General features: G+C 36.4%; 1 protein-coding gene across 1 annotated transcript in view; it reads left to right on the plus strand.

Moving 5' to 3' along the window:
* Cyp39a1 (cytochrome P450 family 39 subfamily A member 1) overlaps positions 1–17,102 on the plus strand; it is a 130,486-nt gene that overhangs the window by 16,094 nt on the left and 97,290 nt on the right. Inside the window, exons 6-7 of the mRNA XM_027950468.2 lie at positions 2,354–2,458; positions 12,015–12,105. Coding sequence (XP_027806269.2) covers positions 2,354–2,458; positions 12,015–12,105 — 196 coding nt within the window. The remainder of the gene's footprint in view (positions 1–2,353; positions 2,459–12,014; positions 12,106–17,102) is intronic.

A 17,102-nucleotide genomic window follows, 5' to 3' on the forward strand; every position in this document is an offset into this window, starting at 1 on the left:
GAGGCTTAGAAGAACGAAATATGTGAATGCTCACACGTCTCCCTCCTAAAGAAAGAAACAGAATGCTATTCTGGAATGCTTCTCATTGACAGAAATGCTCAAGAAACATGTCCTTTTTACAGATACACATAGACAAACATACATTTTTGTTTGTAATGCTTTCCAGGGGTTAGGGACAGAGAAATGTATGGAAGGTAAACCCACATCTGTAATCTATGAGCCTAGAAAATAGGATTTTAAAATCTCAAGCTAAAATTCTTTATATCTGTAGAATAAAGTTTATTTTTCTTACTGTAAAGAAACGAGGCATTTTAAATCATAAGTACTTTGGTTCCCTATTTGAATAACAACAAAATCTGAACTTTGCATAAGTTAACCCAACATTTGAGACTTTGGGGAAAAAATATCTAGCTTCAACATTCATGGACTTCATTTTTTGTTGTATTGTTTCTCTGTTTTTCTTCAGCAGTGTTCATTCTGAGCTTGTCTCCCTCCACCCACCACTATCTTTTTTTCTTTAATGTGGGCTTGGAAAAAATAAAGAATTTTTTTTTAATATTCTACTATATAAGGACTGATTTGCAGAACACTAGATAGAAATTGTATTTAAACATATATATTTAAAAAATTATACATGGTATTTTAAAATACATGTATATATTTTAAAATATATATTTAAAAATTATACATATATTTAAAAATTATACATGTATTTTATTATAAAAGAAATGCAAATTTTGATGATCTTCCATGTTATTCTATATATATATTATACTGATTTTTTTATTTAAAATCATCACACCACAGAATAACATGTAAGAAGAATGAAATACACCTATAAGATTTTCATGAGATAGAACTTATATTTGTAACAACTTACAGTACAAAGAAGTAAATGAGATTTATACTTAAACCATTTTTATTTCTGTTAATCCATTATTATAGAAGTGATAATGAGATGGAAGCTTATATGTATGCAGTACTTATTCTGTACCAGTCACAATGTTACCTTTTACAAAGTAATTTCAAATTTATTTATTTATTGGTACTGGGAACTGAACCCAGGGCCACTTTACCACTGAGCTACTTTCCCAGCCCTTTTTAGTTTTTATTTTGAGACAGAGGCTTGCCACGTTGCTTAGGGCCTTGCTAAGTTGTTGAGACTGGCTTTGAACTTGTAATCCTTCTGACTCAGCTTCCTGAGTTGCTGGGATTACAAGTGTGCACCACCACACTGTCAAGGGGAAGCTTTTAAAGATGAAAATAAGAAGGATTACATTAGATATTTTTTAGTTATTTTTTCATTTATATATGACAGCGGAATGCATTACAATTCTTATTACACATATAGAGCACAATTTTTCATATCTCTGGTTGTATACAAAGTATATTCACACCAATTTGTGTCTTCATACATGTAATTTGGATAATAATGTCCATCACATTCCACCATCATTTCTAACCCCGTGTCCTCTCCCCTCCCCTCCCACTCCTCTGCCCTATCTAGAGTTCATCTATTCCTCCCACGCTCCCTCTCCCTACCCAACTATGAATCAGCCTCCTTATATCAGAGAAAACACTCGGCGTTTGGTTTTTTGGGTTTGGCTAACTTCACTTAGCATTATCTTTTCCAACTTCATCCATTTACCTGCAAATGCCATGATTTTACTCTCTTTTATTTCTGAGTAATTTCCATTGTGTATATATGCCACATTTTTTAATCCATTCACCTATTGAAGGGCATCTAGTTTGGTTCCACAGTTTAGCTATAGTTAATTGTGCTGCTATGAACATTGATGTGGCTGTGTTCCTGTAATATGCTGTTTTTAAGTCCTTTGGGTATAGACTGAGGAGTACATTAGATATTTTAAGCAATTAATCTTTGTTCCTGGATTGCTTACATTTTCCTAAGAGCAGAAATGTATTTTTTAAAAAGGTAACATTTATCGTAATATGAACCAGGTTTTGCTCCAGGCATTTTATGGGTAACTGCATAAATTAATTTAATTCTCACAACAATCTTTGAGGTAGATGCCATATTATGTGCATTTGACAGATGAGGAAACTGAGGTACTAAGAGCTTAAATTAGCTTGTCCAAGGTCACTCACCTCTTAAATAGCAGAACCAGGATTTGAAACAAGACAGAAATGCAATTGAACTCCACTGGAGTTGCTATTCCTAATTGATATACTACCAGCAAGTACATCAATCCCTTAGCATGCCTCAAATTGAAGTCTGGAAATGACAAGGATATTTTCTTTTGTATTAAATAAAAATGCATACTTTTATGCTTATTGTTATCTCTCTTTGTCACATAGCCATGGTTTGACAGTATTTATTTATTTTAAACAGACATTAATGCAGGCTGTGCTGGAGATTCTGGAGATGGAAACAAATAAACTAAATCCAAATTATGTGTTGCTAATGCTTTGGGCTTCTCTGTCAAATACTGTTCCTGTAAGTATGTAATAAAATGTGGGCTGCATTTCTGTCTACTGGACTTTTATTGCTCTTTTTCTCTCAACCCACCCTCCTTTAGTTCTTTCACTTATGGGGAAGACTACAATGGTTTCAGTTGTGAGATAAAAAACAAAATTGAATGCCCAATGAAATATGAGTAGGTCACAAAGGAGGCAGAGCAAAGATCCAAAGTGAATCCTCTGATAGGCAATGTGTACAGGCCAAAAGGAAAGCTTGCCCTTTGTAGCCACAGTGACAACCCCTGTTTATGGAGCACTTGTTACGTGCAAGCTATCTGCTCAGTATTGATGCCACACAAGGTTTGGCCCCAGCCTTTTATGGGGGAAAGAGTAGAGGAATGGAGAGTTTCAAATAGAAATGGTTTAAATCCAGACATCCTCAGTCATAGCTCTAGAATCTTAAGGTAGAACTCAAATTCTTTGTGGCTCCATTTCCTTATTGATAAAGAAATAAAGTCCCCAAAACTCTAGTACAGTCCTAGGTCTTGGGTACTCATTTCTCTATACACTTCCCTTTCTCTAAAAAGTTGCTGTGAGGATTCAGCAAGATGATCTCAGCTGGTACCCAGTAAATGTGGGCTCTTTCTCTCCCTCCATACCTATTCTGAGCACTATCACCACTTGCAAGACTTGGCCTCTCAGTCCTGCACACTTCCCTGACAATGGGGCTCATGACATTGGAACTCAAAATACATCTGAAGAGAACAGAGGATTTCAAAAACTATTTCCTTTTAAAGCTGTCATGAGTTAGGTTAGAGCCCTGAGATTTCTCTGCTACTTCCATTAGTTTCCTGATGAGGAGGCTTTCACATTAGCCTCACTGTTCCTGATGTTACCCAGAATTACAGGTGAGACCCTTTTACATATTAGTTTCCTACCAAACAGGCACATTCAACCCATTTCTAATGATAAGTGTCATTTTCTTTCTTTTTTCTTCTAACAAATAGAAATAAAGAAGATGTTTTCAGTATTATTTATTTTCCTCCTTCTTTCTAAAGTGGGTGGCTAATAGATTTCTTAAGTCCTGATATCCCAGTTTCTCTTTGGTTGGTGTAAAATTTTTTTTTTGGGGGGGGGAATAGAGACTGTAACTCTGTTCTCTCTGATCAAATACATGTCAGCCACGAGTATATATACATTTCATCTAAATGGCTAAGTAAAAATAGTGTAATCCCTTCTCCTGCTTTACAGACCTCTCTAATGTTATTCTCTATTTTTCCTTATGATTTTCTTGGATACTGTTAAGTTGCTACAAAATTTGAAAAGCAAACATCAAAACAATTCCCAAAGCACCAACCAAACAGCCTCTCCTGTCAGAGATTTAATTTTCAAGATCTAATTAGAAGGGTCCCCCGGAAGAAAGGCTCACAAAGGGCCATTGATCTGACACAGAGGAAGTCAGTTCTTTGGAATTTGTTCCTGGCACTGATCTGAAAGGATTTAAATCGTTCATTTCAGAAAGGATGTGTCTGATTAGCAAAAGTTCCATCTTGCTGGCTTTTAATGGCACTTTTAAGAGGCAGCCTGATGTGGGAGCAGAGTCTTGGGAAGGTTGTTGGGTCAGATACAAAGCTAGTTCCCAGCTCTGGGTGAGAGTGGGCCTCTTATTTAACCCCTCCAGTCCTCAGTGTCCACATCTGTAAAATGGGATTGAGGTGTCTACCTCAAAGGATAGTTGTGTGTGTTTTACTGGAAGAAATGGAAAGTGGCTACCAGCTGGCACAACGTAGGTGGCTCAATAAATGCCAATTTTCTTCCCTTGCAAAAATCATCACCTAAGTTTTAATTGATGATTAATTTCAATTAGTAATGAATATAGATTGCCCTGGCTTCCAAAATACTTGATTTCTCAAAGGTCCAGGATGGGAGTGACTCTGATGACCTTCTGTTGCTGCCAAGAGAGCTGCTGAAGCCCTGCCAGAGATGGTGGTGGGTGTGTCCTTTCTTGGAGCCTGGATTATTTCATTATCACCTGCTCCTACTTTGTACTCTGTCTGAAGGCCTCTGGGAATCAGACCTCACATTTCAAAAGGACTTGGTACCCGTGTACTAGGAGGCTTTGTGAACTGACTGCAAAGTGAGCTTTTTTAGAACATTTCTCCAAACTAGTCGCAAAGCTGACATTTTACCTTTTTATCTGCCTCTCTGAAATTCTTTCGAAGTGCTTTCAGTAGCAATCTCCATCTGGTCCCACTCACTCCCACAGTATTTGTTGTCTGTACCACATGGTGGCACTTTCAGTGTCTTGTACATTTAGCTCCTTTCCCCCCTGTTATGTGTGTCTCATATCCCCAATTTAGAAGACAAAGTTCTTCTAATTCTAAATATGCCTTATGCATATTTGTGGACTGTGATTGGTAGAAGACTATCTGGCCTGTTATGGAGACTTTATCAATATGTGTTAAATCATTTTTGGATGGACGAGTAAAAGATGCTGGGGGACATAATTCATCTTCTCTTGACCCAGCACAGGACAAAGCTTTCCTTCTTGTCTCTTCTCACTGTCGTTGTTAACCCTCCAAAACAATGGAGGGGCATTGTGGCAGCAGCTTCTGCTGTTCAGTGGGTCAGGTGGCCTTTCTTCTTTTTGCCTAGCTCTGACCATGGAATTGACCCCTTTGGCAAAATAGCAGTTGGTACTGTTGGGAACAACAGTTTTTGACTCTTTTTCCCCAAATGCAAGTGCACAGTGACCTCAGGGTCACCTGTTCTTGCTTATTGATTCAGTATTACCTATAAACTTGTATGAATTCCTTATTCTCTTTTGTATATCTTGTCTTACATTTTAAAGTGGAAAATAACAGAGTTTTGAAAAAGAAAAATTTGTTAAGAAAAAAGAGGCCTTAAAAATGGTAACTTAACACCATTGCACAGCCATCTGTAGTTTAGCTGGATTCCTTGTGTTTGTCCTAAAAATAAATATTAACCAATCTTAGTAAACCTCCAAAAGTACTATAGGCACATAAAATCTGAACTCTCTAGTATATCTAAAAAATGGTGTATCTGTGCGCCTATCACCAGAATTCCCCTCCCAAGTGAACTCTGACTCTTCAAATACAATAAATTGGACATGGAGTTGTTATATAATTTTTAATTATTGACATTAATTATACAAATTAATGTGATTTATTGTGGGATTTTCATAATGCATGCATTTTGCATTGATCATGCCCATCCACACTTCTTATATCCTTGCTGCCCACCCACCCACCCTTTCTAGGCTAGAGTAATAACTCTTCTACTTTCAGGTAAACATTTTTAAAACATTTTGACATAGGAGAGAGAACATGTGATTCTTGTCTTTCTGTGTCTGACTTGTTTTGCTTAACATGATAACCTCCACTTCTGTCCATTTTGCTGCAAATGACAGAATTTCATTCTTTATGGCTCAGTCCATTGTACTTATATACCACATTTTTTTTAAAAAATCCATTAATCAGTTGATGAGCAACTCAGATGATCCCATATCTAAGCTATTGTGAATAATGCTACATTAAAAATGGGTATGTAGATATCTCTTTGGTCTGCTAATTTCACTTTCTTTGTCTATATTCCCCAGGAGTGGAAGAGTTGGATCACATGGTAGACCTATTTTGGGTAATTTTTGTGAACCTCCATAATGGGTATATTAATTTACATTCTTACCAACAGTGTATAAAAAGTTCATTTTTTTTCCCACATTCTCATCAGCTTTTGTTATTTTGAGGGGTTTTGTTTGCTTGGTTTTGGTAACAGCAATTATAACTGAGGTGAGATGGTCTCTTCTTGTACTTTTGATTTGGGTTTACCTGATGGCTAATAATATTGAGCTTTTCTCCATAATTTAATTGGCCATTGTATTTCTTCTTTTGAGAAATTGTCTATTCGGATCAGTTGCCCAGTTTTAAATGGGATTACTTTTTTTGTTGTTAAGTTTTTCATGCTCTTATACATTCTATAAATTAACTCCTTTTCACACGTAGAGGTGGCATATTCTCCCCTTCTGTAGATTGTCTCGTCACTCTGTTGATTATGTCCTAAACTGCACAGAAGCTTTTTAGTTTATTTTAATCTTAGTTGTTATTTTTCGTTTTCGTTTCCAGTGCTCTTGGGGGGGCTATCCAGAAAATCATTGCCTGTACCAATGAAGAACATACCCTAAATTTTCTTGTAGTTTCATGTTGTATATTAGTCTTTGATCCATTTTGAGTTGACTTTTTGTACAGGGTGAGAGAAGGGGATCAAGTTTCAAACTTCTGTATGTGGATATTCAGTTTCCCCAGGACTACTTGTTAAAGAGACTGTCCTTTGACCAATCTGTTTTTGGTACCCTTATTAAGAATAACCTGGCTGTAGATGTGCGGATTTATGTCTGGGTTCTTTGTTCTGTTCCATTGATCTGTGTCTGTTCTTAAGCCAATACCATACTATTTTGGCTACAATGACTCTGCAATATGTCTTCAAATCAGGTATTATGATACCGCTCTTTTTTGTTCCTTTTGTTCAAGATTGCTTTGGCTCTTTGGAGTCTTTTATGCTTCTATAGGAATTTGAGAGTTGTTTTTCTAGTTCTGTAAGAATGTCATTATATTTTGATGGAGATTGCATTGAATTTATAGATCACTTGGGTATTATGGATATTTTCACAACATTAATTATTCTAATTCATGAGAATGGGAGATCTTTCCTTTCCTTTTATTTGTTTTTAAAATTAATTTTTGTATCATCAATCAATGTTTTACAGTTTTCATAGTTAAAAGTCCTGAATTCCTCTGGTTTATTCCTAGTTTGTTTATTTATGTAGCTATTGCAAGTGGATTGCTGTCATGATTTTTTTTCTTGGAAAATTCATTATTGGTGTCATTATTGGTGTATAGAAAAGCCACTGACTTTTAGCCTTGATTTTGTATCCTGCTACTTTACTGAATTCATTTATCAATTCTAATAGTCATTTGGTTAGGTTTTCTGATGTGTAGAATCATATCACCTGAAGAAAGGGATAATTTGACTTCCCCCTTTTCTATTTGTATGCCTTTTTTTCCCCTTTCTCTTATCTGATTGCTTTGGTTTAAATTTCTATACTCTCTTGAATAAGAGTTTAAATTTCTATGCTCTCTTGAATTAGAGGGTGATCTTGTCTTGTTCCTGATCTTAGAGTAAATGCTTTCAACGTTTCCACATTCAGTATAATGTTGGTTGTGTGTTTGTCATACATAGGCTTTATTATGTTGAGGTGTGATTCTTCCAGAGCTAATTTGTTCAGAACTTTTATCATGAAGAGCTGTTGAATTTTACCAAATGCTTTTTATGCATCTAATGAAGTGATCATGTGAATTTTTATTCTTCTATTTATGTAACATTTATTGATTTTCATATGTTGAACCATTCTTGCATTCCTGGAGTGAAACCAAATTGGTTATGGTGTATAATCTTTGTGATTTGCTGTTGAATTTGATTTGCTAGCATTTGTGAAAGTAGAGTACATCATGGTGAGAATGTTTTTCTGATCATGTCTATTTGAGGTTCTATAAACCCTCCATTATCTGGATGTCCACCTATTTCTCCAAATCAGGGAAGTTTTCTATTGTTTCATTAAATAGACTTTCAGTGCCATTAGCCTTTGTTTTCCCCCTTTGGTTATGCCGATGATATGGGGTGTTGATCTTATTTATTTATTTGTTTTTTGGTTCCAGGGATTGAACTCATGGGCACTCAACTACCCCAGCCCTATTATGTGTTTTATTTAGAGACAGGGTCTCACTGAGTTGCTTAGAGCCTCACTTTTGATGAGGCTGGCTTTAAACTCGTGATCCTCTTGCCTCAGCCTCCGGAGTCACTGGGATCATATAGGTATGTGCTACTGCACCCAGGTATTGATCTTTTGATGGTGCCCCCAAAATCTTGAAAGCTGTGTTTATTCTTTTATATATTTTTTTTTCTTATTTCTGTCTGTATGTGATATTTCAAAAGACCTATCTTTTGCTCTACAACTTTTATGGGTTGGTCTTCTTAGTAAGTGGTTTTCTTCTGTAGATGCTTCTTGAGATAATGGTTTATTATGTAATATTGATGGGACAAGAGCTGGAGCCTCAGCTATACTTGATCTGGTCTGTAGTTGAGGCTTTCAGTTGAATTTTTATTTTTTTGTTTTTAATTGTTATTATTACTACTGTTATTTTCTAGTTCTAGGATTTGAACCCAGTGTCTTGTGCCCACTAGGCAAGAGCTGTCATTCTGAACCTTCGTACTGAACTGTACCACCAGCCAGGCTCCTGGCTATGGCACTGTACCACCAAGCTCTTACCTGAATTTATCTTTAATCTGAATTATTATTGAGCTCTTCATTTCCAAGATTTGATTCTTTCTTTTTCAAAATATCTCTCTTTGTTGAATTTATCATTCATATACCAAATTTGTCTACCTAATTCCATTTAACTATTTATCTGTATTCTCTTGGATCTCATTGGGCTTTTAAAAATCATCATTTTTAATTACTTATCAGTCATTTCATCCACTTTGATATCTTTGAAATTTGTTTCTAGACAGTTATGATCTTTAGGAAGAATCATAAACTTTGTTTTTGCATATTTTCTGTGTCCCTAAGTTGAGATTTATGCATCTAGTGAAACTTATAGCTCTACAACTTTAATGGGTTGGTCTTCTTAATAAGTGGTTTTCTTCTGTAGATGCTTCTTGAGATAATGGTTTATTATGTAATATTGAACTTGGTTATGGGTGGCCATTATAGTATAATTTCCTGGAGCTTCTTTAGCTTTGTTTGGTTAGTTTAGGCATAGTGCATACTGTACTGGAGTTAGAGAGACTTACTGTCTTTACCACTCATACAAGCATGGAGACACTCTAGCAATTCAAGCAAGCGAGATGTCAATAGCAGAGTGGGTGGGGTTTGCCTTGTGGTTCTTCCTGTAGTGGTTTGGGTGGCCCTATCAGTTGCTGAGGATTTCCTCTGGGGCTGTTGATATTGGCTGAGTTGATTAAAAGGGTCTGGAGTACTGACTGCTTCAATAATAGTGAGGGGCCTGAACACTTTTCCTCTGGTAAGACACTAATACAGATTCAAATGCTGTACAGGGTGAGGTAGGGACAGGAATCATAGCTACCCCCCTGTGATATTCACACCCAGTCTTGTGAGCAGTGTGTGATCAAACAAGAAGGCGACCAGTTCATGGGACCTACATAGGTGTTGTGACAACAAAAGTTACATTGTTCCTTTCTGATGCTACTATGGGCATTTTGCTCAGGAGTGGAACCTCGGATTTCTCCGCTGTGCATGCCTGGGGATGGAGCCTTTTCTCTCCATGCCAGTGCTTTCAGCTATGGTATCTACCAGGGATCAAGTGAGATAGGTCAAGGCTGGAGCTGGACAGAATTCCTCTCAGATGAGATGCTCACAGGCGTCAAGTAAGATTTGAACGCAGCTAATGCTAGGCAAAATTTTTCTCCAGATCCTCTATGTTGTGTACCCTGAGGATGGGACAAGAGCTGGAGCCTCAGTGGTATTGCTTGAGACTGCCCAAGCATGCCTCTGTGGGAGGGGAGCAGTGAAACCAGAGGTTTGTTAGGAAAAGAAACCACATGTGACTAGCCACATCTGCAGTCTCAGAAGGCTGGTTCCCTAATCCCTGGGTTCTTGAGGGCAGAGTTCACTTGACCATCAGTGTTGCAACACCTGCCCCCTCCAGTGTAGTACTCTCAGTAGGTTTGTTCAGAGTCATTCTGTTGAGCCTAATTTGGTTTGTGAGGCATCTACCTGTGGAGCCAGTGCAGTGGAATGTCTGTGGCACGCCAGAGATGGAAAATAGAGTGGCTCCTGACCCTGGAGGTGTCCAGATTCAGACACTAGGTCCCGTCTCTAGATGGCTCCTGGCTATGGCACTCTAAGTGTTCACTAGTAGATAAAATGAATTCCTTTTCAAAAGCCTGGCTGCCTTGCAGATTTCAGGATTCTTTTCTATTCAGGCTATAAACCCATAAGGGTTATAAAACTCTCCAGTAGCTAGGATTTTCCAGTATCACCCTGATAGAGTTTGGTAGGAACTCTCTTTCATATTTACCCTATGGAGGGGAGACTCCCCCTCCCTTGGCCGTGTAGTGGGATCAACAAGTGCTGAGATATATTTTGCTTCTTTTGCTATGCTGCTATCTCAGATATATATATTTTATAAGGTTTCTGTTTTTCAACTGTTGAATTCCAATAATCTCCTCTGGTCACTCAGCTCAGTATGCAGCTATACACCTGTTACTTTGGTTCTTCTTCTATGTGGGGGACCAGGGGTTGCAGGGTGCCTCTTATTCATCTCTTGATGATCCTCTATGAGTGCTTATTAATTAAATTCAGGAGTTCATCACTTCTAGGAGAAAAGATCTGAGTGTAGAGACAGGAAAAGAGAACTCTGAGTACCTCTTTCTTCATCTGTGAGATTGAACTAGGTAAAGCTTTCCTAATCTGAACTGTGCCCCACGAAGATTGCAAGAGCAGAGTTCTCCTGTTTACCTTGTTTATGTAAACAGTACCATGGACACACACATAAAATCACTGCACTATTAATTTAATGTCACCAAGGGGAAACAGTGGGCAGTGTTGCACTTGGCTTGTTTGAGCATTTCCTGTCAGATGGTTGCTCTTCCTCTTTTGACCACACTGGGGAGTACTGGGATGATTTCAAGTACATAATGTTCCTTACAAAAGAGAAAGAAGGTTGAATTACACATAATTTTGCCTGAGTCTCTTCAGGACTGAGTTTCCTAGATGAAACTTATTTTACAACAATTATTTTTTTTATAGAAAAACTGAAAGGAAAACCTAATCTTCTTTTATGATTTTGTACAGATTTCCTTTATTGTATAACCTAAGAATAGAAACAAAAACATCTATTGGAGTAGGAAGTTAAATTTTAAGATGAATAGCAGTGTTAATCTTGTCTTATGATTTATTGAGTAAAGATATGAAAAAATTTCCATCAGCCAATAGATAACTTGAAAATATAAAAAGTGTTCCACTGCATTCAGGTGTGAAATGATTTGATTTTTCATGTAGAGCACTATCATCATTTAGTTTATAAGATTTTAGATATGGATTCCTGGGCTTATTTTAAATTACTGTTTTGTTTGCAAAAAGTAAAATTTACTAATTTGTTTGTATTTTAGGCTCATTTAATCTTTAAAATTGTTTTTGTTTTCTATTAACATTTTTAAATGTCATGATTTGTTGCTTCTGAATATTTAATGCATGCCTATATAATATTTTGTTGCTTATTAGTAAAAAGGAATTTCACTTTTTCTATTTTTAGTGAACATATTTGAATCTATATAAACAATATATAGATTAAACCATAAGGACAGAATAAATTGGTAAGTTTGACATCTAGAAGATATATGACACCTCTTCAGTTCATAAATTCTAGTCATCTTCAATGATGCTCTTTTCTAACATGCTTTTAAGGTTAATTTAGACATTATCCTAATTTCTTTTGTTCGTAGCTTTTGTTTGCTTTCAAAGAAGTCTAATTTTGACATATGTTTTTCTTTTTCAGGTTGCGTTTTGGACGCTTGCATTTGTCCTTTCTCATCCTGATGTCCACAAGACCATTATGGAAGGCATATCTACTGTGTTTGGCACAGCAAGTACTAAACCCAAGCTCATTTTCATACTTGAGAATGCATTTAATAATTCAAAAAACACGTTATTGGTCTATAGTTTGGATCTTGACTATTCCCCTGAGGTCCATGTTTTAAGAGCTTGATCCCAAGGTAGCAGTACTGGGAGGTGGTAGAACCATTAGGATATATATTATTAAAATAATAATAATAATAATAATAATAATTAATATTAATGGAGCCTAACTGGAGGTATGTCCCTGGAGGTATGCCCTGGAAGGAGATTGTGGGATCCTGGTCTTTTCCTTTTTCTTTTTTGCATCCTATGTATAAATGAACAAAGTTCCCCACCATTGCCTTCCTGCATGCCCACCTAAGGCCCAAAGCAATGGTGTCACCCAATCTTGAACTGAACCTTCAAGACTGAGCCAAAGTAAACCTTTTAATCAATCAGATAGACTCCTATAATTTAATTACAGTCAAGCATTTTGGAAAGCATCTTGTCCAACTCCATTTTTCCCAAATGATAAAAAAGTGCTAGAGATATTGTGATATACACAATTTTCTTTTTAAAACCATATTATTCGTGTATACTAATTATACATTATAGTAATATTCTTTATGCCATATGTATACAATCATATAACAAAATTTGATCAATCTTATTCCTCTTTACCTTCTCCTTCCTTCCCTTCCTCCCTCCCTCTGATCCACTTGCTGTACTCTACTGATCTCCACTCTATTGTTATTATTTTTCTTTTTAAAATGCTTTTTTAGTGCCTTATAGTTACACATAATAGTAGGGTTCAGGCTGGGCATGGTGGCACATCCCAGGGACTCAAGAGGCTGAACCAGGATGTGCCTATATCACTGCAAGTTTGAGGCCAGCCTGGGCAACTTAGCATGACTCTATCTCAAAATAAAAAAATAAAAAGGGCTGAGGATGTGACTAAGTGATAAAGTACCCTTGTATTCAGTCCCCAGGACCAAAAAAAAAAAAAGTATTGTTAAAAAATAATAGGGTTCATTTTAACATAATCATACATGCATGGAATTTAATTTGCTCCAATTCAGTCCCCAGTGCTTCCTCTTTCCTTCTGCAATTCCTCTTCCTTAGTCTACTGATCTTCTTTCTATTTATTGTTTTTTTAATTGGTGCTTTATAGATATCCCCAACGGTAGAATTCACTGTAGTGTATTTATATATGTACATAACTTAATTTTGTCAAATTCATTCTGCATTTCCTCCCCTTTCCATTCCTTCTCTTTCCTCCTCACTCTTTTTCCTCTACCCTACTGATCTTCCCTCTATTTTCATAAGATCTGCTGCACCCACATTTTTCCCCTTAATTTGCTCCAGTTTTCGCATGAGAGAACACATTCAACCCTTGGCTTTGTGAGTCTTGCTGATTTCACTTAGCATGATGTTTCTCAGTTCCACGTATTTACTGGAAAATGTCATAATTTCATCTTCTGTATGACTGAGTAAAACTCTGTTGTGTACATATACAATATTTTCTTAATTCATTTATCTAATGAGGGATAGCTAGGCACATTCCATAACTTGGATATATTGAATGTGTTGCTATGAACGTTGATGTGCCTGTATCACTCTAATATGCTGTTTTTAGTTCATTTGGATAAGTACCAAGGAGTGGGAAAGCTGAGTCATATGGTGATTCTATTCCTAGTTTTCTAAGGAATTTCCATACTGATTTCCAGAGTGGTGGTACTAATTTGCAGACCCACTGATAATGTTTGAGTGTACTTTTTCCTTCACATCCTTGCCAATATTTATATTTGTATTCTTAATAATTACATTCTGACTACAGTGAGATAAACTCTTAATGTAGTTTTGATTTTCATTTCCCTGATTGTCAGGGATGTTGAACATTTTTTCATATATTTGTTGACGATTGGTGTTTCTTCTTCCTTGAAATGTCTCGTTAGTTCTTTTGTACATTTATTTACTGGGTGATTTATTTTTGTGGTATTAAGTTTTTTTAGAGTTCTTTATATATTCTGGATATTAATCTCCAGTTAGAGGAATAGCTGGCAAAGATTTTTCTATCCCATTCTGTAGGCTCTCTCTTCACTCTTGAAATCATTTTCTTTGCTGTGCAGAGCTTTTTAATTTGATACCATTATTGATTCTTAGTTTTATTGCTTGAGTTTGAGCTTTAGGGGTCTTGTTAAGGGAGTTGGTGACTGTGCCAGTATGTTGGAATATCAACCTATGTTTTCTTATATAAGTTGCAGGGTTTCTGGTCTAATTACTAAGTCTTTGATCCACTTTTATTACATTTTGTTCAGGGTGAGAGATAGGGCTCTAGTTTCATTCTTCTACATATGGATATCTAGTTTTCCCGGAGCCATGTTAAAAAGGCTATCTTTTTCTCTGTCATGTTTTTGGCACCTTTGTCAAATATCAGATGACTATAACCATGTGGATTTGTCTTTGTGTCTTCCATTCTCTTCCATTGGTATTCATGTCTTTTTTAATGCCAATACCATGTTATTTTTGCTACTATAAATGTGTAGTATAATTTGAGATCAGGTATTGTGATGCTTCTAACATCATTCTTCTTGCTCAGAATTGGGTCTCTAATTCTTCCAAATAAATTTTAGGACTTTTTCCAGTTCTCTGAAGAATGCCATTGATATTTTGATGGGGAATACATTGAATCTCTATAATGCTTTTGATAATATAATAATTTTAACAATATTAATTCTGCCTATCCAAGAACATGGGAGATCTTTGGCCTTTTCATCTTCTAAGGAATTAAATTTCTTTCTTCAGTTTTCTGTGTAGAGACATTTCACTTCCTTGTTTAGATTTATTCAAGTTTTTTTTTCCAAAAGATATTGAGAACAGTATAGTTTACCTTATTTCTTTCTCTACAGATTTACTATTTGAGTGTAGGAAAGCTATTTGTTTATGAATGTTGATCTTGTATCCTATACTTTGCTGAATTAGTATATCAAGCTATAGAAGTCTTCTAATGGAGATTTTTGGGTCTTCTACATATAGGATCATGTCATAAGCAAACAGAAATAAATTGACTTCTTTTCTATTTGTATCCCTTTAATTTCTTTTTCTTGCCTAGTTGCTTTGCCTGATGCTTCAAGGACTATATTGAATGGAATTAGTGAGAGTGGTCATCTTTGTCTTATTCCTGCTTTTAAAGAAAATGCTTTCAGATTTTCTTCATTCAGTATGATGTTGGCTTTGGGCATCTCGTATTTATCCTCTATAATATTGAGGTAAGTTCCTTCTCTCCCTAGTTTATCCAGTGTTTTTTTTTTTATTGGTTGTTCAAAACATTACAAAGCTCATGATATATCATCCTTCATACATTTGACTCAATTGGGTTATGAACTCCCATTTTTACCCCAAATACAAATTGCAGAATCACATCGGTTACACACTCACATTTTTACATAATGGGATATTAGTGACTGTTGTATTCTGCTACCTTTCCTATCCCCTACTATCCCCCCTCCCCTCCCCTCCCATCTTCCCTCTCTACCTCATCTGCTGTTGTTCAATTCTCTCCCTTGTTTCCCCCACCCCTTTTCCCTCACAACCTCTTCTATGTAATTTTGTGTAACATTGAGGGTCTCCTACCATTTCCATATGCTTTCCCTTCTCTCTCCCTTTCTCTCCCCCCACTCGTCTTTGTTTAATGTTCATCTTTTCCTCATGCTCTTCCTCCCTGTTGTGTTCTTAGTTGTTCTCTTTATATCAAAGAAGACATTTGGCATTTGTTTTTTAAGGATTGGCTAGCTTCGCTTAGCATAATCTGCTCTAATGCCATCCATTTCCCAGCAAATTCTATGATTTTGTCATTTTTTAGTGCTGTGTGGTACTCCATTGTGTATAGATGCCACATTTTTTTAATCCATTCATCTATTGAAGGGCATCTAGGTTGGTTCCACAGTCTAGATATTGTGAATTGTGCCGCTATGATCATTGACGTGGCAGTATCCCTATAGTACGCTCTTTTAAGATCCTCAGGGAATAGTCCGAGGAGGGCGATAGCTGGGTCAAATGGTGGATCCATTCCCAGCCTTCCCAGGTATCTCCATACTGCTTTCCAAATTGTCCTTACCAATTTGCAGTCCCATCAGCAGTGTACAAGTGTACCCTTTTCCCCACATCCTCGCCAACACTTATTGTTGTTTGACTTCATAATGGCTGCCAATCTTACTGGAGTGAGATGGTATCTTAGGGTGGTTTTGATTTGCATTTCTCTGACTGCTAGTGATGGTGAGCATTTTTTCATGTACTTGTTGATTGATTGTATGTCCTCCTCTGTGAAGTGTCTGTTCAGGTCCTTGGCCCATTTGTTGATTGGGTTATTTGTTATCTTATTGTTTAATTTGTTGAGTTCTTTGTATACTCTGGATATTAGGGCTCTATCTGAAGTGTGAGGGGTAAAAATTTGTTCCCAGGATGTAGGCTCTCTATTTACCTCTCTTATTGTTTCTCTTACTGAGAAAAAACTTTTTAGTTTAAGTAAGTCCCATTTATTTATTCTTGTTATTAACTCTTGGGCTATGGGCGTCCTATTAAGGAATTTGGAGCCCAACCCCACAGTATGTAGATCGTAGCCAACTTTTTCTTCAAAATGGATCAAGGACCTAGATATCAAATCAGAGACACTGCGTCTGATAGAAGAAAAAGTTGGCTACGATCTATCCAATGTTTTTAACATGAATGGGTGCAGGATTTTGTTAAACGCCTTTGCTTTCATATATTGAGATGATCATAGGATTCTTATCCTTAATTCTATTTATGTGGTGAATTGTATTTATTGATTTGAGTATATTGAATCAACCTTGCATTCCCTGGGATGAAAACCACTTGATCATGGTATACTATCCTCTTAAGGTGTTTTTGAATGGGTTTGCAATATTTTACTAAGGATGTTTGCATTTATATTCATCGGGGATATTGGTCTGTAGTTCTCTTTCCTTGATGAGTCTTTGTCTTGTTTTGGTGGCAGAGTTAAACTGACTGC

Source organism: Marmota flaviventris, chromosome 6, assembly GCF_047511675.1.
Source record: "Marmota flaviventris isolate mMarFla1 chromosome 6, mMarFla1.hap1, whole genome shotgun sequence".
Lineage (NCBI taxonomy): Eukaryota > Metazoa > Chordata > Mammalia > Rodentia > Sciuridae > Marmota > Marmota flaviventris.